This window comes from Vulpes vulpes, chromosome 15, assembly GCF_048418805.1.
Source record: "Vulpes vulpes isolate BD-2025 chromosome 15, VulVul3, whole genome shotgun sequence".
Lineage (NCBI taxonomy): Eukaryota > Metazoa > Chordata > Mammalia > Carnivora > Canidae > Vulpes > Vulpes vulpes.
Window position 1 is genome coordinate 48,841,115 of NC_132794.1, and position 25,025 is coordinate 48,866,139.

Below are 25,025 nucleotides of genomic sequence, written 5' to 3' on the forward strand. Positions count from 1 at the left end.
CTATGCTCCTTCCCATCCCACCCCTCTCCTCCTTGATGAGCAGGGAGCCTGAGATCTCCACAGAGCCCTCAACCTGTGTCCTTGGAGGCCTCTGCCTGTGGCGGAGTCTGGGGCCTTGTTCACTGATTCCCATTGACCAGGGTGACCTGGACTTGCCTCTCACCAGCAGCCCCCTTGGCCTCAGGTAATCCAGCATTGAAAAGTACATTTGTTCCAGTGGTTCAACTGACAGCATTCCCCCGAGAATTCAGCAAGGATAAATTCCTCCCCTTTCTTCTTTCAAGATGCCTCTGGTATCTATGCCCATCCTGTCAGTGGCATCTGTCTTTTGGCCTCCTCTGACTCCCCGGGATTCCTCCCCACACACCTGCTCCCACACACCTGGCTGGCCAGTGAACTTTGTAACCACCCCTACAACCTGCCGTTCTCCTGCTCAAATGCATCTGATGCTTAGCCATCCTTTGCCAACAAATTCCTTAAAGCAAGTAACAGTCCTATGTGTATGTGGCATTTTAGTATATGATAAAGGAAATCTTTCAAATAGGGATGAAAGGGTGGACTATTCATTATTGGAAAAGCTAGCTTGCCACTGGAATAAAATTGTTAGCTCCTAACTTGATAACTACACAAATTCCAGACAGATTAAATACCTAACGATTAAAATAAAACTAGAGAAGATTTAAAATAAGATATTGGAGAATATTAATATAATATTGGGATGAAGAGAATCTTACTAAATAAGCCAATAAGGATAGATCACCAGATTTGAAATACAGACACATAAAATTTCAGTAAAGCAAAAGATGCCACAAGCACACTGCTACATGCAAAATACATCTTAAATCTCCTCCTCTTAATAAATATCCATGGGTAACAAGCTCACCCTTAAAAAAATAATGGTAAAGAGGAGAGTCTTGCCCTACCAGATTCTGAGATAAACTATAAAGCTACACTTAAACAAACAGTATGCTGTTGGGGCAAGAACTGGACCAGTGGAATAGAATTGAGGGATCAGAGACATGCCCTATATTTAAGAAAACTGAATCAATGATAAAGTCGGCACCACAAATCAATAGGGAAAGAATAGCTATTTAACAGATGATATGGACATGAGTGGCTCACCAAATAGAACAAATTAAACAGTATCCCCACTTAATTCCATATTTTTGAAAAATGGGCTGTAAATGGGATCAACACCTGAGATGCAAAACTATAAAGTTAATAGAAGACAACATAAGAGAATCTATTTTTGATCTGGGGGTAGGAAGGATTTCTTTAAGATTTTATTTATTTATTTATTCATGAGAGACACACAGAGAGAGGCAGAGACACAGGCAGAGGGAAAAGCAGGCTCCCTGTGGGGAGTCTGATGCAGGACTCGATCCCAGGACCCCAGGATCATGACCTGAGCCAAAGGCAGATGCTCAACCACTGAGCCACCCAGGTGCCCCTAAAATAAGGATTAAAACATGGAGAGGAGAAGTAAGTGGCTTAGGGTCACCATGGTAAGTGACAGGTTTGGGAGGCAAGTCAGTCTGACCTCAGAACTTCTGGCTCTAAAAATACGTGCATCAGGAGATGTGTGTTAGTATGTCCAGATGTGTAAGAACCTCTGGCCAACAAGCTAGACATGATTCCATTAGGATGATAAGGAAATACAAAATAAGCATAAACATGACAAGAAAGCACCCTCATCCCAATGTAGGTAATCCTTATATTCTTAGTGTTGGCAGTAGATCTGGCTCACAAATATGTTCCATTCTTCCCCCTTTATAGCAAGATATTTATTATTTTCCAGCTCCTGACTCTCTCCCACAGAGCGAGACTGGCTGGAGACTTTTGCACATTGCGTTCACTCTTTGTCCCTGGTCACGTCAGTGAGAATGACGTGGCCATTGTCTCAAACTTGACTGAACACGGTAGGGTTAAGGGTTAAGGGTCTAGACTTTAAAGTTTCATAGACCTGGATTTGAACGTGGCTTCTGCTTCCTATTGGCTGCATGAACTTGGGTCAATTTATCCCTATACACTTGAAGATTGGAGAACTTGAGTTTCTCCATCTGTAAAATGGAAAGCATAAGGATTTCAACCTCATGGGTTGGTTACAGAGACTAAAGGAGATAATGTGCTCAGCACATGGCTGATCTTCAGTTAGCAATGGTTTCACCAAAGAGGTGTGATACGCAGGATTATCAGAGACACCTAGACATCATTCCTGCCCAAGGAGCTCCCTCCCGTTTTATTGGGTGAGACAGGAAGGTCACTCAAGTGGTCTCAGGATGATCCTGTCACATCTGAGGAGAGGTGTGAAAAATATGCTATTCAGAAACACGGCCGCCCAGGGCCTGGGAGGTCAGAAGAGGCTGCCTGGCATAGGAAGAACTTGCACTTGCCTTTGAGGGGTAGAGCCTGATGAATAAAGCAGGAAGGGGCATTTATCTCAGGTGAGAAAACATGAGCAAGGGTACGAAGACTCAGAAAGGAGATGAGAGGAAGTCCTGGGTATCAAGTTTAAGAATCATGGTTTTTGTTGGCAGTTTGAGAAAGATAGCAAATCCCCCTCCTAGGGGTAGAACGGGTGACCATCCTCACTGTGTAGTGTGGGAGAGCTGGAAGGCAGGTGTGCCACCATTATTAGCTTAGTATGGACCCTCAGGGCAGGCCAGGGTCTACAAAAGGCCTCTGATATACCTCTTCCTCTTCACCTGTGAAGAATGCTCTGGGTCTTGTCTTATCCACATGCCCTAGAGGCTCCAGTGCCTGCAGATGGCTTCAGATCCTCTAGCTGTCACTCTGGACCTAAGGGGCTGGGGCTTGGGAAAGATAAAGATCTGCTCATCTGTGGAGGGAGAGGAGGACTCCAGGCAGGCCTGTAAGTATCAGAGGAAGGTGGCGGGAGGTGGGGTTGTAGGTTCCGTTCATTTCATTGCCTTCAGTCTGCCCTGCCAGGCCAGAGCTGAGTCCTGTCCATCTGTGGTTAGGTAGGGGTTAAGTCTACACAGGCAGACACTGCCTTTCCCTATGGCTGCTTTACAGGGTTGGGAGGGCCTCTTGAATGCAAGGCTGGATATTGATGGAGGCCACACTGGGTAAAAGTCACCTGGCCATTGGAGCCCACATGGCCCTGGGTACCTGCAACAGATGACATTACATTGGGGGAGAACATTCGCTCTGCACTGGGCTCTGATTCTGGAAAGACAGATTCTGAACAGACATTGCTTGCAAAGGAAGGGACTCTGTGATTAGGAACTATGCTCTCCTGAGAACCAAAGATTTACCAAGGAATTTAAAAAAATGATGATAAAAACCACAATGAAATATCACCTCACAACTGTCAGATTGGCTGTTACCAAAAAGACAAAAGATAACAAGTGTTGGTGAGGATGTGGAAAAAAGGGAACCCTCATATATTGTCGTTGGAAATGTAAACTGGTGCAGCCACTGTGGAAAACAGTAAGGAGGTTTCTCAAAAAATTAAAAATAAAATTACCATATGATTTAGTAATACCACTACTGAGTATTTATCTAAAGAAAATGAAAACACCGGTCAGAAGGGATACATGAACCCCTATATTCTTGGCAGCATTATTGACAATAGCCAAGATATGGAATCAACATCAGTGTCCATCCCTAGATGAATGGATAAAGAAGAGGTACTGTGTATATGTATATGTATACGTATGTGTGTGGATATATAATGGAATATTACTCAGCCATAAAAAGGAATGTTCATTTGCAACAACATAGATGGATCTAGAGGGCATTACACTAAATAAAGTAAGTCAAACAGAGAAAGACAAATCCACATGATTCACTTATATGTGGAAACTGACACACAAAATAACAATAACAACAACAACAAAAAACAGGAACAGACTCAAATACAGGAAACAAACTGTTGGTTACCAGAGGAGAGGGTTTAGGGGTTGTGTGTGTACTAGGTAAGGGGGTTAAAAGCTTCCAGTTATAAAATAAATAAGCCATGGGAATGTAATATACAGCTTAGAAAATCATCGATAGGGGGATCCCTGGGTGGCGCAGCGGTTTGGCGCCTGCCTTTGGCCCAGGGCGCCATCCTGGAGACCCGGGATCGAATCCCACATCAGGCTCCCGGTACATGGAGCCTGCTTCTCCCTCCGCCTGTGTCTCTGCCTCTCTCTCTCTCTCTCTCTCTATGACTATCATAAATAAATAAAAAATTAAAAAAAAAAGAAAATCATCGATAATATTATAATAACTGTGTATGGTGACAGACTAGACTTATCATGGGGATAATTTCATAATGTATTAAAAACATATCACTATGGTGTAAGCCTGAAACTAATAGTATGTATGTCAATTACACTTTGGGGCACCTGGGTGGCTGAGTCAGTTAGACCTCCGACTCTCAGGTCATGATCTCAGGGTAGTGAGATCCAGCCTGGCACCAAGCTCCATGCTCAGCAGAATCTGCTTCTCTCTCTCTCTCAAATAGATAAATACGGCTTTTTAAAAATTGCACTTCAATAATTAAAACAAAGGATGAACTGTGACCATTTCAAGCAGTGTCATTATTTTATTTTATTTTATTTATTTATTTTTTAAAGATTTTTATTTATTTATTTGACACAGAGAGTGAGAGAGCACAAGTAGGGGGAGTAGCAGGTAGAGGGAGAGGGAGAAGCAGTCTCCCCATCGAGCAGGGAGCCCAACGTGGGGCTTGATCCCGGGACTCTGGGATTATGCCCTGAGCTGAAGGCAGCCACGTAACCGACTAAGCTACCCAGGTACCCCAAAGCAATGTCATTTTAAGTGATCATTTAGTTTTAGGTTTTTGTCCCTGTGATCCCTACAGTCCACTCTTCCCTCAAACTGGCCCTTGGCCTCCACGCCCCAAGGAAGATGGCCATCTTCAAAATACAAAGAGAAACAGAAGTTAAAACATGGCTTTGAAATTTCTCTAGGCCTGTTTTCCTGTAAATAACAGACGTGGAAAAATACCTGGGTAGTCGGTTATCGTAGGGTATGTGCTGACCTCTGCCACCCAGTAGCGATGGCTTACTAGTCAGAGACTCTGGATATCCCAAGCGCAGCCAGCCTGCTTCCCGTTGACATCTGGGAGACGTCTGGGGCCTCACAGCACTATCCTTTGCCCACCGCAGAGCAGAAGAGAGAAGCCTGCCCTGACTCATGCAAGCTATGCAAGGCTGTCCGAGGGGCCCTGGGAATGAATTGGGCTGGGGTCTGAGGGAGACGGTGGTGCTGTGTGGGTTGATGGCAGGTACCATGCAGCTGGGCTCGGGGAGGGAGGCTGAGGGCTCAGCTCAGTGGATGCCATGTGATTGGGCACTAGCAGGCGGCCCGGCCCAGAATGATTGTGCTTTTGGGAAAGTGACCATTTGGTGAACTGACTTATTTTCTTACTTTAAAAATCAACTTTTAGGGGATCCCTGGGTGGCACAGTGGTTTGGCGCCTGCCTTTGGCCCAGGGCGCGATCCTGGAGACCTGGGATCGAATCCCACGTCGGGCTCCCTGCATGGAGCCTGCTTCTCCCTCTGCCTGTGTCTCTGTCTCTGTCTCTGTCTCTCTCTCTCTCTCTCTCTCTGTGACTATCATAAATAAATAAAAAATAATTTTAAAAAATCAACTTTTAGAAGTATAACTTAGTACAATAAAATACACCCATTTGATGAGTTTTGACATATTTAGTTGTGTAACCACCTCCACAATCAAGATGTAGATCATTTCCATCCCTCTCAAATGTTGCCTCATAACCCTTTGTGGTTAATCCTTTGCCTTTCCCCAGGGCCCTGGATGTGCTGTCACTGTAGATTAGAGGTGTCTTTCCTGGAATTCCAGATAAATGGGTCATGGTGTTTAGTCTTTTGTGTCTGACTTCTTTTGTGTAATACCAGATTTTTGAGATCTATCCACGTCTCTGTATTGAGCTTGTTTTTGTTTGTTGCTGTGTAGTATTCCACTATAAAAGTGTTACATTTTGTCCATTCATCAGTTCAGGGACGAAGGCTGTTTCCAATTTTTAGCACTTACGAATAAAGATGCCATAAACATTCGCACTCAGGTTTTTGTGCCACCCAGGTGCTCCTGGTGCTCTTTTACTTGAATTTGGTTCTAGGCAGGTTCTAGCAGAGGAACATAATTTCCCACTGGTTGCATCTGGTTCAAGCCCCTGAGCCAAGGTTCTGCAGTCACTTCCTGAGAGCTGCTCCCCAGCATGTCTCAAGGCAGAGGAGATGAAGGCTGGGGTGGTACTGGGCTGCGAGGTCTGTGAGCAGCAGATGCCTTCATATCAAGCCTTGGGTTTGACAGAGCCCAGCAGAGCTGAGGAATGCCTTGGCTCCTTATTGGTTTCAAGGTCAGTGCCCATTCATGTTCAGGAAGGCACTGTGGTGTGCTGGGCAGAGCTCGGGCCTGGAAGCCAGGAGTCGTGGGCTCCAGTTCCAACTCTGCAGGATGGGCCTCACTTTCCCCTTCTGTACAATGCAAGGCTGGACTAGGTGAGTCCAGAATCCCAGGAATAGAGCCTGGCATCTCTATTTTTTCATCATCTCAGGTAAGTGTGAGACACAGTTACAGCAAGACCACAGAACTGGGAATCCTCTGAGTCTTTTACTGCTGTGCCTTCAGGCTTCTGGCCTGACGTACTGCCCATTGAGGCCTTACTATGCTGGGGCATCAGCTCAGAATGAAAATAAATGGGGGATTCTGCAGGTCCTTCTGAATAAGATACAACAGATACACCAAATTGTAAAAATGGTGTGTCTGATGCCAGAAAAGAGGAACAGCCAAAGTATGGCCAGGGAGGAGTTCAAAGTGACTAAAAATTGGCTGACATTTGGTGAGAGTGATGGGAGACCTTATGAGGAGGCCTTGGGTGGGTGGGGGGGGAATAGGCGGGGGGGGGGGTGATGGTGAGTGAAAACAGAGGTTATTGCCTATACCCAGCAGGATCCAGAGCTGGTGATTCCTCTTACCAACTCCGTCCCCAGTTGTGTGTGTGTGTGTGTGTGTGTGTGTGTGTGTGTGTGTGTGTGTGAGCGTATGAGTGTGTGTGTGCAGGTTCAAGAGGGGGAGGCACATGTGCTCTTTTGGGGGTGGGGGGCATCCCTGAGCGCTCACTGGAGTTGTGCCACTGGATTAGTGTCATCAGCGGCAGGGAATCCTGGAATGTGACCCTAAAGACTCATTTCCGGGACACCTGGGTGGCTTTGGGTTGGGCATCTGCCTTCAGCTCAGGCCGTGATCCTGGAGACCCGGACGGAGTCCCACATCGGGCTCCCTGCATGGAACCTGCTTCTCCCTCTGCCTGTGTCTCTGCCCCCCCCCCCTCCTCTCTCTCCCTCTCTCTGTGTCTCTCATGAATAAATAAAAGAGAGAGAGAATTTGTACCGAGGAAGTGGTGAGTGGCTCAGGTAACTGACACAGCAGTGACTTCTGGGAGGCCCACTTCCCTCTGGCTGCTTGCCCTCCTCTGCCCCCGCCCAGCCTCCATACAAGCTCTGGCTGGTTGGTGGCAGCACTTGGGCCTGGAGAGCAGAGGGGAGCTGCCAGGAGCATGCACTGAGGCCAAGGGCATTCTGGGCAGTGGGGTGGGTAGGGCCGGCACTTGGGGCTGACTCTGCAGTTGGGTTGCTATAATCTAGGCTGTGCCTGGGCGAGCCTGAAGATATGGGACCCAAACACAGCAAGCAGAAGGGACACTTGGGTCTGTGAGAAGCATAGAGGGGTGGGAGCCCTCTCCCTGCCTGCCTCCTGTGGCTAGCTGGGCCCTCCAGCTCTGTCCAGAGCGGGCCCTGGAGGGGGCAGGGTTCAGGCCTCATGTCCCGAGTGTGTGGGAGCTGACAGCATCACAGCCATCTTCTGCCAAGTGCAGGTGACACCTCTGTTCCTCCCTCTGTGTACATGCCTTTGTAGGGGTGCAGTGGATGGGAGTAGGGGCACCCCTTTCTGGTGATGTCCTCTTTCTGGTGATGCAAATCCTCAGAGAGAAGGACTCTGGGCTCCAAGAGTGCCAACCAGGCCCCTGTTGTACCTGGCGTGGAGCCCTTAGCTCCCGTTTGCTGCAAACAATAACTAAAGACTCATTTAGGGTATACAAACAGTGCAGTTGGCCAAAGGACGAAGGGTTTCCTGGGGCAAGGGACTTTCAGTGCTAAAACAGAATCCTGGGCCAAGTGGGATGATTGACTACATTATTTCAAACTCTTCTTGAAAAAAAAATTTTTTTTTAAAGATTTATTTATCCACTTGAGAGAGAGAGAGAGAGAGCATGTGCCTGAGAACATGTGGGGAGGAACAGAGAGAGAGGGAGAAACTTCAGCAGTTGCCTCACTGAGCTTTGAGCTGAGCCCCCAAACCTGACAGGGGCCTTGTCGTAGGGCTGGGTCCCACGATCCAAGATCATGACCTGAGCCAACACCAAGAATTGGAAGCTCAACTGACTGCGCCTCCCAAGGGCCCCTTGAAAATATTTTTTAAAGCAGAGACATACTTGGCATGCTAGACCTGCAATTTGTAATTATTCGTACTTATGGGTATTTATAATTACTCCTAGGCTTTATAATTATTTGAAATGAAATAATTTGATTGTATTATGATTTTATTTTGGAATATATGAACAACAACAAATCTATATGGAACAATTTCATACATTCAAGTCAATTCTGAGGTTAGGGGGTGAATTGAGTGTGTGGGATCCTGGTATGTGGATATAATGATCCCCAGAATCCTTTTCCCCTTCCTCTAAAAGAGAGCGCTTGGGATCCTATGGAGCTGTCAATCATGGGGAATCTTCCTTCTTCCTCAGAGGTGGGCCCCCGGTCAGCCAGGCTAGTCAGCATTCCTATCTGCTTAGATTTAGTGATTGGTTCATGAACAATTAGATCTTTTCCTGCTTTTTCTTTTTAGGATTATATGAGAGGAGGGGAAAATCAGTGAGAGGGAGAGACACTATTCTTTTCTCTAGATTATGAACTCTAAGGAAGATGTAAGCTTTGAGTTATCACCACATGAAGGGCTTGCTTAGCATAAGAAACTAGGCTGATTATAGAAAAAAGCAAAGTTAAGAGACAGGGAAAAAAAGAAAGTTCTGAGGATGCGGTCTGGACCACTAGATCCTGCTATGCCCAAAGCCCATATATTTCTTGGACTTCTCAATTACATGAGATGATAAAGGCAACCCCTGACCCAACACACCTTATGCTTTCTTGAATCCAGTTTCCATTAATCTGCCACTTGTGGTTGAAGGGGTTTTGACTAATACACCTGGCCACCACCTCTGTGGCAGGATTCTATTTGGGGGTCTCCAGTGGGGAAAGGGGAGGGGAGGACTACCCAAGGTTGGGTCCTCTTCTGTCTCCTGAATTGCATCCCTTATGTCTTTAGATTAGGAAAACCATATCTCCTAGGAAACATCCAGGATGGGAGGTACATGTCTGTGCTTTTATCTTCAGGGGTCTCTTTTTGGGGGTAATGAAGCAAGAGCTCTTCCAAGTTCTTTCTCTCATTTTCTCTCACTCCTCCCCATGTTTTCAAGGATCTATTGAGATCTCTTATTGGTCCTCGACTCTGGAAGTCAACCCTATAATACATCTACCTCCCACTCACATGCCTATTGCCTTTATGACATCCTAGGATAGATAAAGCCTTTCCTAGTCATGGGAGGACCAACCACTGCCTTCGTCATTCCATTTCAACACCGGGAAAACTGGGATGGAGAAAGAGCATTGGTTAGTGTCCCTGCCTAGAGCTGGGGTAGAGGAGCCTCACTCTTTCTTCCGTCTGGGAGTGGAAAGAGGCAGCCATCCTTTCCCAGTGAGTAAGGCTGAGTTGAGGGAAGGGGAAGGCAGGCAAGACAGGGCCGGCACAGAGATAATGCATAGGAAGAAGCAGATGGCAACAAAACCACAGGAAATGGAAATCACAGCCTAAGCAAGTCAGGATAAGAATTCACAATGAGCTCAACACTTGACCTTCAGGATGACCTTCTTCTAACCTAGAGACATCTAGCTGGGAAAGGATGGGAGGAGGGAGGAAAACATTGCTGCCCTGCCCATATTAAACAGACTCCCAGCAAAGCACATCTTCCTGGCTTAGCTTCTAATCTGAATTCCTCTTTTTCTAAAAATTTTTATTTTATTTTTATGTAAATTTACTTAATTAACATATAGTGTATTATTAATTTTAGAGGTAGAGTTCAGTGTTTTATTAGTTGCATATAACACCTAGTGCCATTACATCACCTGCCCTCCTTAATACCCATCACCCAGTTACCCCACCCCCCATTCACCTCCTCTCCAGCAACTCTCAGTTTGTTTCAGAGTCTCCCTCTCTGATTATCTTATTTTTCCCTCTGATTTCTTCTTTTAAAAAAGTATTAAGCTATTTTATGACATACAAAATGTATAGAGAATAATAAAGTAAACATCCATAAACTTTTTACCCAGAGTAAAAATAAAACATTGGTAACAGAGTTAAGTCCTCGTGTGTGCCCCTCACATGGTCATGGTCCCTCTCCTGGGGGTATCCACAACCCTGGATTTCTAGCCATCATTTGGAGGCATCTCTTTATTCCTTTTCTAAATATGTCTTTATTTCTAAGCTCCATTTTGTATGACTTCACATGTTTTAAAATTTATGTAAGAGGTATCACATAAAGGATGTGTATTCTACAGTAAACTTGGTTTTTCCCCCACTAGATATTATGTTTATATAATTTGCTAATGTTGATAAATATAGAACTGGCTCATTCATTTTCAGAGCTGTAAAGTATACTACAGTTTATCTATATAGTTTTGTGTGGTAGACATTTAAGTTGTGTCTAAATTTTTGCTATTACTATATTTCATCAATTCTAAGGCATGCTTTTTTCACATTTAAAAATCTCTGAATTAAGAAATCCTTATTGGGGCTCCTGGGTGGCTCAGTGGCTGAGCATCTGTCTTCAGCTCAGGTCGTGATCCCGCGGTCTTGGGATTGAGTCCCACACCAGGCTCCCTGCAGGGAAACTACCTCTCCCTCTGCCAATGTCTCTGTCTCTTTCTGTGTGTCTCTCATGAATATATAAATAAAATCTTTTAAAAATAAAAAATAAAAAGTTTCTCTGGTGATTCTGATGTTCAACAACGTCAGGATCATTGGAATATGCAATAAGCCTGTAAAATATTATTACTAATAATAATAATGTAAATTATAACAACAAAGTGATGCTATTTTTCATCTATCAGATTGGCGAGGATGAGAAGTTGATAAGCCTTCACTGTTGGTCAGGGTGTGGGGAAGACTCTAGGAGACTTTGTTGATAAAATGCAAATCGGCACAAACTTTTTGGAGGGCAATTTGGTAATCTTTATTTAAAATTTGCATGAACTTACATCCAGCAATTATATTTCTAGGAATTGACTGTACATAAACTCTTCTACAAATCTTCAAAGATGTTCGATGTAGCATTGTTCCTGTAACTGCTTTTCATTTTTGTTGTTTTTTTAGGTTAACAGGGGCTATGGCTTAGAAGTCCTTGATGAACAGAGGTAGCAGTCATCTGCTTCTTTTTTTTTTTTTTTTTTCATCTGCTTCTTAATACATCCACGACATTTGGGCCTTGGGCATTGCTGAGTAGAGTTGGGTAGCACCCTCTCAGGAATCCAGTTTGCCTCCATAAATTTGTATAGGAGCGGAGAAGCCTTATGGTAGAAAAAGGAGGTAGAGATCCTGACCCCTTCACACTAGGGATTCAAATTATTGAAATGTATATGATGAACTGAAGAGACCTCAAGACACCCACTGAGGTCAGGTGGCAGGGAAGTACAATGGGAGTAGTCCCAGGGAGGAAATGCCCATAAAGATGAGAGAAGTTTGGACTGGTGTCTGAGACTCAGTATTAGGGCTTAGTTTATTGGATTCTAAGGTATAGGAATAATGCTAAAACTTCTTTGCTTACCTTGCTACCATGGGTCTCTCTAGGGAGGAGCTAATTCCCGGCATATATGGGTTGACAGAGCCTTATTATTACCAAGTGATAGTTGTAACCCAGTAACTTTTCTGGGGGATTCTCCTCATTAATCCTGACCACGCAGGCACATTCCTTCACCTGGGGAAATCAGCAGAGATTCTTCTGTAGAGAATTCTAGAGTAAGTGGAAAAGTGATAGGGGATCTGCCTCATGGACAAGGACAACAGCCTGGGAATTCTCTGAGTTGCCTGGAGAAAAACCATGGGGAAATACTGAAATCTCTGCCAACTTGGCAAAGAGGAGAGAGGAATTATTGTAATTTGGAGATTAATGACAGGTTTTCTAGGCTTTAAGGTATAATACTCATAGCATCAAAAATTGGTGGATATGATCACACTTAGATGATGTGATGATAATTATAGCCATTGATTAAAACCTTTTTTCCTAATGGCAAAGGATAACGATTACTATTTGCTGATTGGTAAAAAACTTTTACAATATGAGCTCAATATTGCATGTATATATAAATAAAACTGATTTCTATGTATATATGTGCCTAGAAGAAAAGAACTGAAAGGAACTATATTAAGGGTTCAAGAAGTTATCTCTGAATGATAAGATTATTGTGAATATTTATTTTCTTTATTATACTTAAAAATTTTTCTAGAATTGAGATGCCTGGGTGGCTCAGTGGTTGAGCATCTGCCTTCTGCTCAGGTCATGATCCTGGGGTCCTGGGATCGAGTCCTGTGTCAGGACTCTCCTGTAGGAAGCCTGCTTCTCCCTCTGTCTTTGCCTCTCTTTCTGTGTCTCTTATGAATAAATAAATAAAATCAATAAAATCTTAAAAAAAAGTTTTCTAGTATCAATCCTGAAAATATCTTACATGTTCTTGACAGAAAACCAATTTTTTAAAAAAATAGAATTACTGGGACACCTGGGTGGCTCAGTGGTTGAGCCTCTGCCTTTGGCTCAGGGTATGATCCTGAGGTCCCAGGATCGAGTCCAAAATCAGGCTCTCTGTGCCTGATAAATAAATAAATACATACATACATACGTACATACATACCACTGAAAATAAATAAATTGATTTTATTTATTTATTCATGAGAGACACAGTGAGAGAGGCAGAGACACAGACAGAGGGAGAAGCAGGCTCTGCACAGGGAGCCAATGCGGGACTCGATCCCCAGACCAGGATCACACCTTGAGCCGAAGGCAGACATCCCAAATAAAATTAAAAAAAAAAAAAAAGTAGAATTACTATATGTTAAATAAATAGATAAAGTGGTTGTGTGTTAAATAACTTATTATATGTTAAGTAAATAAAGAGACAGGGAAGGAAAACTACTGGATTTCGTGCGAACTATGTGCTGTCATCATACCAGATGTTTACATGTTAATTGTAAAGAGTACACAGGTGTATTCCTTTGTGCCTCTTCCCTGAGAGTAGCAGGAAGGATTGAGCAAGGACAGGGTCAGAGAGGAATTTTTCTTCAAGTGCTCAGAGTCCTCTCCTCCTCCCACCAGGCAGCTGGCCTACTGCTCAGCATCTGGATCTTCCTCTTTTCCCCAGCTGGAACACCCACAAGGGGACGAGGCAGGGAGCCAAGCCACAGCTCCTTGAAAACTTGACTGGAGTACACTGTGGAGTCTAGGATAGCAGAGTCTTGAAACTGCCAAGTATGGAAACTAACTCAGAGTATGTAAAGGCCTGTTGGGTCCAGAAGAGGATTAGACTGATGTGTGTCACAGCCAGCAGTGGAAATGGGCCTTTATGGGTGGGTAGATTTGACCTCAGTGTAAGAAGAACTTGGTCATATGGGAGGTATTAAATTTTCATTACTGGAATTATGCAAGGGGTACCTGCCTGGGGGCCACAGAAGAGATTCCTCTACTACACAGGATGTTGCTCTAATATCTAGCTCATCTGCTTCAGCTTTGAAGTTCTGTTACTCTGTACCCATCCAGGCCCTTGATCCAGGAGACAGTTCACTAATCCCTTCAGCTGCTTGAAACACCTATGAGAGGCCTTCTGAAGATCAGGCCAACCTTTGTCACCTAACACATAAGCAACCCTCGTGATGGGAATTTCACCAGGCAGGGAGGAGAGGGTGGGACACAGCCAGCCTGGCCTGGTTGTAGACATATTAGGAGAAGGTGGGCCTTTGGGCCCCCATAAGTCAGGTTCTGTAGATGGCCATCTGCCCTCCCTTTCTTAGATATAGCCCTAGCACTCCCCTTACAGGGTGGCTTTGACAGAAATACGGAACTCCTGTTCACACAGGTGGCTCTCACCTGCCCGGTGACACACCCTCATAAGTGGCAGGTACTTATGGGGACCCACAGCACAGAGATGGAAGATACCCAAAAACAAAACAAAACAAAACAACAACAACAACCACAAACCAAAGAGGCCACTGACAAAACGCAGCAACAACAAAATTTCAGACTAGCTGGAGACAACACCCACACAGACAAACGTAGAGAAAAGGTTAAGAGTTTTGGAGTCAGAGAGGCCTGAATTCATATCTTGCCAGTGACACATTGGGTAAGTGTAGCTGGGTAGCATTAGGCAATTACTTTATCTCTCCAAGACTCATTTCCCTAATCTGTAAAATGGGGTTAATAGTATCTATTTCATAGGATTATTGTAAAGATACACACACACATATACACATATGCATACATGAGTGGCACGCAGAGTCTGGCATATAATAAACCTATTAATATATTGTAGCTATTGCTATTTTTAATGTTTCTGCTTAGAGACAAATAAATTGGGAAGAACTAACAGCAAAGAACCTAAAAGTCAGTTTGAGTAAGAGAAGTCAAGGAAAGCTTTGTTTATTAATGACAATGACCTATGAACCCCTATTAGTGCTGATGCTATGTTATACTGTAGGGTCTGGGCATCAAAACAGACGTGGCACCTGCTCTTGTGGAGCAGTGAAGTACAGTTGCTAGGCAATGAACAAATAAGTGATAAGAAATTTCTAATAATAAATTCTGATAGTCTAATCAAGGAAAAGCACAGAGTACTATTAAAGATACTAGGCTAAACAAACAAACAAACAAACAAACAAACAAACAAACAAACTAGCAGAGGGTACATAATTTCAACTGGGGGAGGGATCAGGGATGAGTTCTTGGAGGAAGGGGGAGGAATCAGGGATGAGCTCTTGGAGGAAGCAGCCTTTAAAAAGCTAAACCTAAAGAAAGATCAGAGTTAGCCCCACAAGGTGCCCAGAGGTGGTAAAAGCTGGTGCATTTAGGAGTGGAACAGGTGTGTCTGGGGCATGGTATGTAGGTGAGAGGTGAGAAATGCCTGGAAAGGTGGGTAGTTGGTTGTATCACATGAGGCCTTGAAGACTTGGTAAGGATTGAGTATTTATCTTAAGGGACTGGATGCCATTAACGGATGTTAAGCAGAGAAGCGACATGAACAAGATCACTGGCTACTGTGTAGAGAATGGAGGGGACAAGATTGCAGGTGGGAAGGGGAGTTGCAGTGGGTCAGATGGGAAATGGTGAACTGGGCCAGCAAGAGGGGCAGAGATGGAGAGAAGTGGTGGGATTCGAGAGGGATTTCAGGACAGAACCTACACAGAAGGAAGACGGGTTGGATATGAAGGGCAGGGTGGCGATGTCCAGTGGGTTTCAGTCACCTGGCAGGGAAAGGTGTAGCCATAGGGGTGGTTCTGAAAGGAAGTCCACCACCTAGTGAAGTGCAGGGTAGGTGGGGAGAGACTGGGAAACTGAGGCTTGAGCTGGGCCTGAAAGGAGAACCCGCAGGAGGATGGAAGTGTTCTCTGGGAGGGGAAGCAGCAGAATCCAGGAGAAGAGGTGGGAACAAGTTTGCCTCATGCCATGTAGGCGGCACCGAGGGAGCCAGCCCTGCCAGGAGAGAAGAAGGGCACCGGACCACAGGGTGTGTGACAGGAGTAGGGAAGTGCCAGGGGCGGGGCCTGATTTCGACAGGCCTCTGGAGCCAACTGGAGATATCAGCCTTGATGTCAGAGATAAAATGGGAGCCTGTGGGCTCTTGCCAGCAGCCAGCCAGCCAGCCAGCCAACGGCCCATCTCTCAACGTTCCAGGTCTGTGACAGACAAGACATGAACAAGTGGCACAAAGCTTGTTCTTTTAACTAACAACCTGCTCCTATAACAGTATAGGACACTTATAAAGTCTCTGGGCTCTCAGGACAACCACCTCCTTGGCTTCTTACAGCTTTATGGGCTATTCTTTCTCAGTCTCCTTTGATGGCTCTTTTGCCTCCATCAAGGATCCAGACGGTAGGGAGCAGGAGGGCACAGATTTATGCCTCTTCTCTTCTGTCTCTTCATCCCATCCTTTGGAGATGGATCCCATCCAGCTCTATGGCTTTAAAAACCACCTATACTCTGCTTTATGTATTCAAACAGATTATCTCCCTATCCTAGCTCCTTAGTTCCAGACTTGTATTTTCAACTGCCCATCTAACATCTCTACTTAGGTATATATCAGGCATCTCAAATTTAAAATGTCCAAAACAGACACCTCCAGTCCCCTCTACCCTGACCCATTTCTACCTTGGTGTTTCCCAGCCAAGTAAGGGTCCTCCCACTTTTTAAGGCAAAACCTAGGGCATCACTGATTTCTCATTCCACATCCAAGCAACATAAGCCTGTAAGCCCTACCTCCAGAAAAATCCAGAATCTGTCCACTTCTGCTGTCCACCATGACCACCCCAATTAAGCCCCCGCTGTTTCCTCCTGGACTACAGTAAAAACCTCCTCACTTGTCTCCCTCTCGTCTGCCAGCCAGCCCACTCTCCACAGACCTGCCGAAGTGATCTGTGTAAAACACAAATCAGATAAAGCCAATCCTCAGATTAAAACTCTCCACTGGCTCACTACTGCTTCAGAACAACACAAAAGCTGCCTCTGTAGCATCGGGCCAGCATAAGCAAGTGTCTGACCTCCGCTTCTACCACCAGCTCCTTCATCTCTTTCCCTGCTATCTGCTCCGCAGACACACTGGCTTTCTCTCTGTTTCCAGAACAGTTCAACATTATGCCCTCCTCAGGGTCTTTGCACTTAGAGTTTGCTCTCTCTGGAACGTTTTCTCATTAGTCTTCTCATCGTTCAGGTCTTGGTTCAAATGTTACCATCCTATTAATGGTCTCTTCCCTGCTGCCAGTCCCTCACAATCACATATTTTATTCTGTTATCTGTGACACAGAAATAGTCTTCTATTTACTTATTGTTTGTCTCCCCCATTAGAATATAAGTTTGAAGAGAGCTAGATCTTGTCTGACCTGCTCAGTGCTTTATTTCCTACTGCTAGAACAATACGAGAAACACAGTGGGAGCTCAATAAATATTTGTTCAATGAATGAATAAATGCTCTAGATGTGGTTCTTGGTCTTCTTGAGATGAGAGATATGTAACAAGCCACAGGAAGAGTTACCTAAGAATGCAGTGCAGGAAATGGGGACTCTGAAAACTGATTTACAGCTAATCTGATAAACCGATTTTGGCTGAAGTATTCCTGGATGACAATATGCTACCCAGTAATGCTGGCCTCTAATGGGACCCTAGAAAGACAAAGGCATAATTCATATGGTAGTCCTGGAGGGAAACACTTCAAGGACCAAAACAGAGGGCAGATGAGGAGCTATTTGAAGACTGGTGGGTCTTTCTGGTTCCCTCTAAATTTATCATGTAAGTCATCAAGGACTTCTTTGCCACCAAACGCACAAACAACCTCCCCAATCATACATGCCTCATCATACATATACTCCCTAACATTAAACCCCCTCTTGCAGAGCTGTGTTACTTCTTATCTTGTTCGGATAGTTCAGAAGGCCTTAGGGAATGGCCAACTGACCAGTTTCTGAGAGATTGCACAGAAGTTTGCAAAAATAAAGCACCTTTAAAAACTCATTTCACCATAAATCTTAATAAATTATAGTACAGGCACACAGTGAAATACTTTTTAGGCATTGAAGTGATAATTGGGAAATTTAAGTATCAACCTAAAAATTATTTGACTATAATTTTAGGTTAAGAAAAAAAAGCCCAGGACATAGGTCTGGTATAAATATTATAAGCACTACTATGTCAACATTATCCAAGAAGAAAAAAGACTATAAGAGACAGTTGTTGTATTAAGTGATTATGATGGATTTTTCCTTTATGTTTCCAAACACTTTCTGAAATTATTTTAATATATACAAAAATGAAAATATTAAGATTAAATACAATGTCTTTGTGTGGTTGTTTCTTTCACAGGCCTTTCTATTCTTCCCTCAAGCAGCTAGAACAAGAGGAGGTGCCATGAGTGCAGCCTCATTCCTGAACCATGTCAGGCATGGGGATGACGAGAGCAGAAAGGAACAAAGAATCATAAAGTTGCTAATGGTCAAATTGTTCCAACTTCATAGGCTCCAAGTACTCTGCTAAGTGTGTTATTTACTCTGCATGATTTTTTCCCCCTTAGGTGAAGAAACCCAAGTCTCCAGAGCTTAAGGAGCTGGCCTAAGGTCACAGGGCTGGCAAAGGACAGCGAAAGGTATCAAACCCCAGTCTGACTCCACAGCCCATGCTCTACACCACACCAATGAGGACAGCATTCTCACAAATATTGAACCATTATGTGTTGATGGCTTTTGTAACCTTTTGGCCAGCCACCTGTAAGTGTGAGTCCTCAGGAGGTTTCTGATACCAGGGGAGGCAGAGGCAGGCCCTGATTTCTCTGTCAGGGCAAGAGCTGGGCGTATCTCCTCCCACTGCAGCATATTAGCAGGGGTAGTCTATTGGACCAGAGACTTCTGGAAAGGAGGTAGAGTCAGGAAGAGGTAGGGGAAGAAAGCCTGTTCACTGAGGTTTGGGAGATTACAGGAAGAATGAGAGAGTGTGGGGCAGGGAGGCTGAGGGAAGCACAGGGGTGGGACCCTTGATCACTCTTCACTTCCAACTCTGACAGGAGTCCCTAGCAGGGATCCTGGTGATTCTATGGGGCAGTCAGCCCTGTCAAGAGCTAGAGTTGTGTCTTTGGGAGGATTGGTCATCCTCCCATAGCCCTCAGGTGCCTTGTGGTAGTAGATGCTGGTTGACAACCACAGCTATGAAGTGGGACCTACTAGGGTGAGGCAAGGTAAACCTATGGTCAAGGCCCAGAATAGACCCACCAATCCAGGGCCAGACAGAGGGGTCCATAGGAGGCAAAGGGACCATGGCCAGTGCTCCCTATGAGCGAGGCCCAGGCCCACAGAAGGAAGAGGCTTACCCCTGCAGAAATCAGCCTGACACCACTGCCGAGCCCATAGCTGCCAGAGGGACACAGGAACATTGCTTCCTCTCCAATTGTCGGGCACCTACAAGCTCACACATGCCCCCAAAGTAGAAGCATGGGTAGATCCAGATCTGCTGATAATTACCTAAAGCCACTATTCAGTTTTTGTAGCCCACTAAATTACCCATGGAATTTACTTATTCAAGGTTTTCTCTTCACTGACCAATAGGTGCAGTTCCTGAGGGAGGCCGGTTCGGTGCATTCCCCCAGCACTTATACCCCTGCCCCACCACTACGCTAGATTGCACGGTTTCAGCAGCTCTGTGTGCCAGACACCCTGCTAGGTCCTGTCCACTCTTCTCAGTATTGTATTAATAGCAAGAGCTTCCAACTCAGGTCTTCCATGGACTAGCTGGGTGACCTTAAACCCTCTGAGCCTCAGTCTTCTCAACAAACAGAGATGCTAATCCCTCCCCAGCAGGGTGTCAGGCACTTAGAATGCCCTTGGCAACAGGGTCACTGGGTCAAGGAGACAGGTAAGGACAGGTGATGGGGGTAAGAGTGAAGGGATTCCTCTGGGAAAGGAAGAATGAACAAAAACACAACCCCTTAGCTCTACAGCGATGCAGGTGATCTTATTCTAAATCAGCAAAGTGGGGGTAAAATTTAAGAGGTATGAGCCCTTTCCCCAGGAACGCAGACGTACCTGAGAGCCCCAAAGGGCCATCGGAAGCAGAGGTGGGAGATTAGGAGTCTCCAGGTCCTGTGTATGCTCAAACTCACTGACATTTCTTTCTGACCTGCCTTCTTCTTCTGCCTCTTGTGGGCTCTGTGGAATGAACGCATCAGTTCTCAGGCCAGGACAGCCTCCCGAGCTCTGGAGAGTCATTCTGGCTGTGTCCCCTCTCTGGGGCTCAGGACAGCCCTTGTGGAGCTGAGGCTGGTCCTTCAACAGTGAGGCATCTGGACATCCTCGGGAAATTTCAAGGGAGTTCTGCAAAAATGTGGAACAATGCCATTGGATTCCTCCAGGAAAAGAAATAAGCCTGATGAATTATTAAGGAGGTGATAGAAGTCAGGGCTTAGCTAAACGAGTCCCATATCTCTGCGAATATTTCAAACAATCTGGACCTATTTTGGTGAAGAGAACATTCTTGTGCTGTGTGAAAAGTAAGCAGGGAGCTAGAATTACGCTCACCCAGGACGGCTCCGGGTTCAGGGAGGCCTGCCTGCATTTCTGAGCTGGATCCAGGCTCAGAGATAGCTCCTCATGGCTCAGCGGCTATTTTTAATGTTGTGAAACTCAATATGTCAGTGCGGAGGGCTGAGGAGGCAGGCCTGGAGGTGAGGTGGCTGAGGCTGTCCAGGCCGCTGACCCAGGCGAAGCCACTCTCTGGCTCTTAGCTGACACCCCCACATCTCTCCATTGAGCCCTGAAAATAAATACCTGGCCTGCCATTCAGGGCTGATGAGGGGACCATGGGCCAGAAGAGAATTTAATAATTTACTCTCTCATTTGAGCTCTTTTTTTAGTTTAATAGATGCTGGCAGCTGAGAGAGAATGCACCATAGCTTCATGGTAAAAATTAAAACGCTCAACTAAAAACAAAACCCAAACACCCCGTGTGTCCTGTTGTCGACGGTTTTAAAATGTCCATTCAAAGGGCACCTGGGTGGCTCAGTGATTGAGCATCTGCCTTCAGCTCAGGTCATGATCCGGGGGTCCCAGGATCGAGTCCCACACGAAGCTCCCCCCAAGGAGCCTGCTTCTCCCTCTATGTCTCTGCCTCTCTTTCTGTGTCTCTCATGAATAAATAAAATCTAAACAAAAACATTTTTTTAAATGTCCATTCAAATGTGCATCTTTCTAGTTTCTCTTGGTGTCGGCTGTGGGGGAACCAGCATCCTCCCTAGGTGGGGGCGCCCGGTGTGTTTTCAGGCCCCCCCCCCCCCCCCCCCCCCCCCCCGAGGCTGTGGTTTTCCAGGGGGCACGGTCTCTGGCCTACGCGGCCTGTCAGAAGCCCAGCAAGCCCCAGGCCACGCGGCAGAAGGTCGCCGAAGGTCGCGCGGAAGCAGGTTCCTCGGCCTGCGCTGGGGAGCCGGCGCCCTCCTCGCGCGCTCTCCGCGCCCCCGCGCCCGCACGCCGTCCGCAGGGGGATGCTGGGCTGAAGGCGACCGCGAGGAAGCGGGTCACAGAAAAGCTCGCTGCCCCCCCACCCCCGTTTGACGTGCCTTCACCAAGGTGTGCCCCTCCCCACCTGTCCATCCGCGGGGACAGCACCAACCCTCACCGGCCCAGAGGAAGTCTCACAACGAATTGACTACGTGGCCCTTACCTTCCGTTAGTCCCCCGGGCGTCTGCCTGCCCGCCGGGTGCCACCCTAGCAGTGCAAGGTCCTCGTCCTTTGTCTTGTCACTTCTCTAGAAATGTGCTGCTCGCGGCGCCTGGGGGGGCTCTGGCGGTGCAGCCTCTGCCTCCGGCTCGGGTCCTGGTCTCAGGGTCCGAGGATCCAGCCCCGCCTCGGGCTCCCCGCTCCTCCGGGCACCTGCTTCTCCTCCCCCCTCTGCCCCTCCCCCCTCTGTTCCCCTCTGCCCCTCCCCCCTCTGCCCCCCTGCCCCTCCCCCTCTGCCCCTCCCTCGCCCCCCGCCCCTCCCCACTCTGCCCCTGCCCCTGCTCGCGCCCTTGCTTGTGGCTCTCTCTCAAATGCATAAATAAAAACTCTTAAAAAAAAAAAAAAAACAAACACCCAAGTGTATTGCTCCTCTGCTAAGGTGCCATGTGAGCCTAAACACTAAGCACCCAGTGAGTGACTCCTGACCACGTGCCCCAAGTGTTCCCTGACCGCACGCACGTTAATGCACTTCTATTCGTTTTTCTCGTTAATCTGTCTTTTGTCAGTCTTATTTACAGGATTTACTGGACACCAGGCAGAGAACCGGAGATGGGTAGAGGAAGAGATTTTTTTTTGTCCCCTACTGTGCTAATTGAAAATAATAGGCTGAACGGCAGTAATAATAATGATAAAAGCAAGCACACTCACGGGTCCCTTTACAAACGAGGCGGCTGGGAAGTGACCTGCAGTCGCTGGATCTCTTCTCAGCTTGGTGTTCAGCAAGTTACTGAGCAGGGCAGTTTACGAGGGGCCTCATTTCTGGAAATCTGTATTAGAAGCCAGTGCCAGCAAATGGTTGAGGGAAAAGCATTTATTTGTAGAGTAAGGGTGCAGATGCCAGGTATGACTATAATACTTTACTTTTCATTTTGCCACAAAAGAGAGGAAGCTCAAGACTGAAAGAAAAAAAGTTCTGTGGATAGAGATAGAGTCTACAAGGGCATTTAAAGCCAAGCTTCCTTGATGTCCAAGAGAAAGCCATCTGTGTGACCCAAAAAGAACTTCTGATTGTAGGTGAACTTTTTAGAATGCCAGGGAGAAACCTGGACTAGATTAGGTACTGGCAGATGATAGCTGAAGATTAGTGAATTAAATACCTAATTGTATGTGTGTTTCTCATTTTCTTTCTTTCTTTCTTTCTTTTTTTTTTTTTTTTTAAGATTTTATTTATTTATTCATGAGAAACACACATAGAGAGTGAGGCAGAGAAAGAGGCAGAGGGAGAAGCAGGCTCCCTCCCGGGAGTGGGGAGCGTGGAGTATGATGAGGGAACCAACCCAGGACCCCAGGATTATGACCTGAGCCTGAGCCAAAGGCAGATGTTCAACCACTGAGCCATTCAGGTGCCTCCCCTCTTTTTTTTTTTTTGAGGGAGGGAGGGGCAGAGGAAAGGAGAGAGAATCTCAAGCAGGCTCCATACCCATCATGGAGCCCAACACGGGGCTCCACTTGATGACCCTGAGATTGTGACTTGAGCCAAAACCAAGAGTCAGGCCCTTAATCGACCAAGCCACCCAAATGCCCCTTGTTCTCATTTTCTTAATCCTACCCTACAATTTATAAATTTTAAAGATAAATATAGATATTAGAATGAGATAACTTAAAGCTTTTTTTGGTCAATATTTTTCAGGCTTAGTCAAGGCAAAAGGAGGGCCCAGGCACAGCCATTTAGAGCCCTCTGCCTTGCCCAGAGCATCCTGGAGGGTACCTGGAAGGGGCTGCTATGGCTCATGAATCCAAGGCTCCCATCCATGGAGTGAGACCCAGAATGGGTGCTGATTCTAAGCAGCTGATCAGTCAGATCCTGGGTTGAGGCTGACCTGATGCTAGTTGGTGGGCTGAGCTTCTACAGAGCTGAGGGCCTAGCAGAGTAGAAGCTGTGGCTCACTGAAAAGTTAGCAGAGAGAGCAGCCTTTTCAGAGGCCTGGGTGTGGGGCTGCAGAGAGGAGATCCGAGGTTTCCCTTACCCTGACTTCCCTTCCTCTTGTGCTCAAAGACCCTCTCCTTGCTTGGTGAACTTCTCCTTACATGGTCCTAACTTCAGGGCTGCTCCAAGGGAGGAACATGGTGACAGAAGAGACGAGGTGAGGGAGGAGATGGATGATGAGGGAGCAGAAGGCAAACTGAGGACGAAGCACAATCTGACACCCACACCCCCTGCACCCCCATGGGATCTGTGTGACATTCCTCAGGCACTCCTGGCTGCCCTAAAACTTAGGGAAGAGAAAAGCAAATGGTTAACTCATAGAGCTCACAGTCCTGCAAGACATGAGTGTACCGATGACAGTGATTTACAAGGAAAAAGCATTCTTATCAATAGCCTAACCCATCACTCAATTTCCTGGAGCTCTAACATCACCCTCCCTTCCAAGAGCGATGTAGGAAAAGAAAGGGGCAGAAGAAAACGTAAAGGGAGTTGAGTTTCTTTGTGACCTGCAGCCTATTGACAGGACTTTAATAATAGAGTATAACATTCCTCCAGGAAGCTCCCAATTGTCTTCATGTTAATACCTTACTAGAAGCAAAAACAACCTTAACTTGACGGTAGCCAAGCCTTCAGTACCCAGAAAGTCTTCTCTAGCATGTGAAAGCCCTTCTGGACACATTTCTTCTTCCTTACCGCCCTCAACTCCCAAGTATATGATCAGCCATTCCTCACAACACCAAAGCAGCAACTCTTTCTGCCCACAGGTCCTGTCCTGGTGCCTTAATAAAATCATCTTTTGCACCAAAGACATTTTAAGAATTCTTTCTTGGCCATCGGCTCCGGACCTCACCAAGGATGTAGTTCCAGAACTACATCCTGGGGAACGCTCCCCCCACGGTGACTTCCTCTCCTTTCTCCAGGTCTAGAAGGCTTCAGCCTCATCCACTGCAGCCCACACCAGCTTCTCACTGAATCACACTGCTTCAGCTCCCAGGAGGAAATGCTGAAAACAGCTCTTCTTCAAAGACAGAGGCAGATGAAGCCAATTTGACCACATCTCCTTAGTCTCGGCCTTCTGTGCCTGCATCTGTGTCTCCAGGAGCCCAGACCTTAGGAGTTACAATTCCTGCATGCAATTTGCTGCAGGGGTATGTGGGTCAGGGAGGAGGCTGGGACGTCGGTCTGTTTTTCAGAGTGTCATCTTGGCCAGAACACTTTTATTAGAAGCAATTGTGGAGAGGAGGTGAAATTAAGATGGGTTCTTAACTTTTCCAGACACAAGTCAGAAAATGGCAATTATAGTAAAGAATGTTGTATTGTGTACTTGAAATTTGCTAAGAGAATAAATCCTGTCTCATCCGTGAGCGTCCACACACACAATGGTAACTATGTGGGGTGACTGATGCATTAATTAGCTTGATTATGGTAATCGGTTTACAATGTGTACCTATATCACATCATCACATTGTACACCT

At 46.0% G+C, this 25,025-nt stretch overlaps 1 protein-coding gene across 2 annotated transcripts in view; it reads right to left on the bottom strand.

Moving 5' to 3' along the window:
• The window catches only part of PLA2G4E (phospholipase A2 group IVE), a 59,140-nt gene extending 37,332 nt beyond the window's left edge, over positions 1-21,808 (bottom strand). Inside the window, exons 1-2 of one of the 2 annotated variants that reach the window (XM_025998529.2) lie at positions 21,567-21,808; positions 19,937-20,224 (exon numbers count right to left, since the gene is read on the bottom strand). In XM_025998529.2, the coding sequence (XP_025854314.2) occupies positions 19,937-20,119 (183 nt within the window). In that variant the 5' untranslated portion in view covers positions 20,120-20,224; positions 21,567-21,808. The remainder of the gene's footprint in view (positions 1-19,936; positions 20,225-21,566) is intronic. The other variant, XM_072738362.1, reaches the window with a different exon arrangement.
• Positions 21,809-25,025: the final 3,217 nt, after the last annotated feature.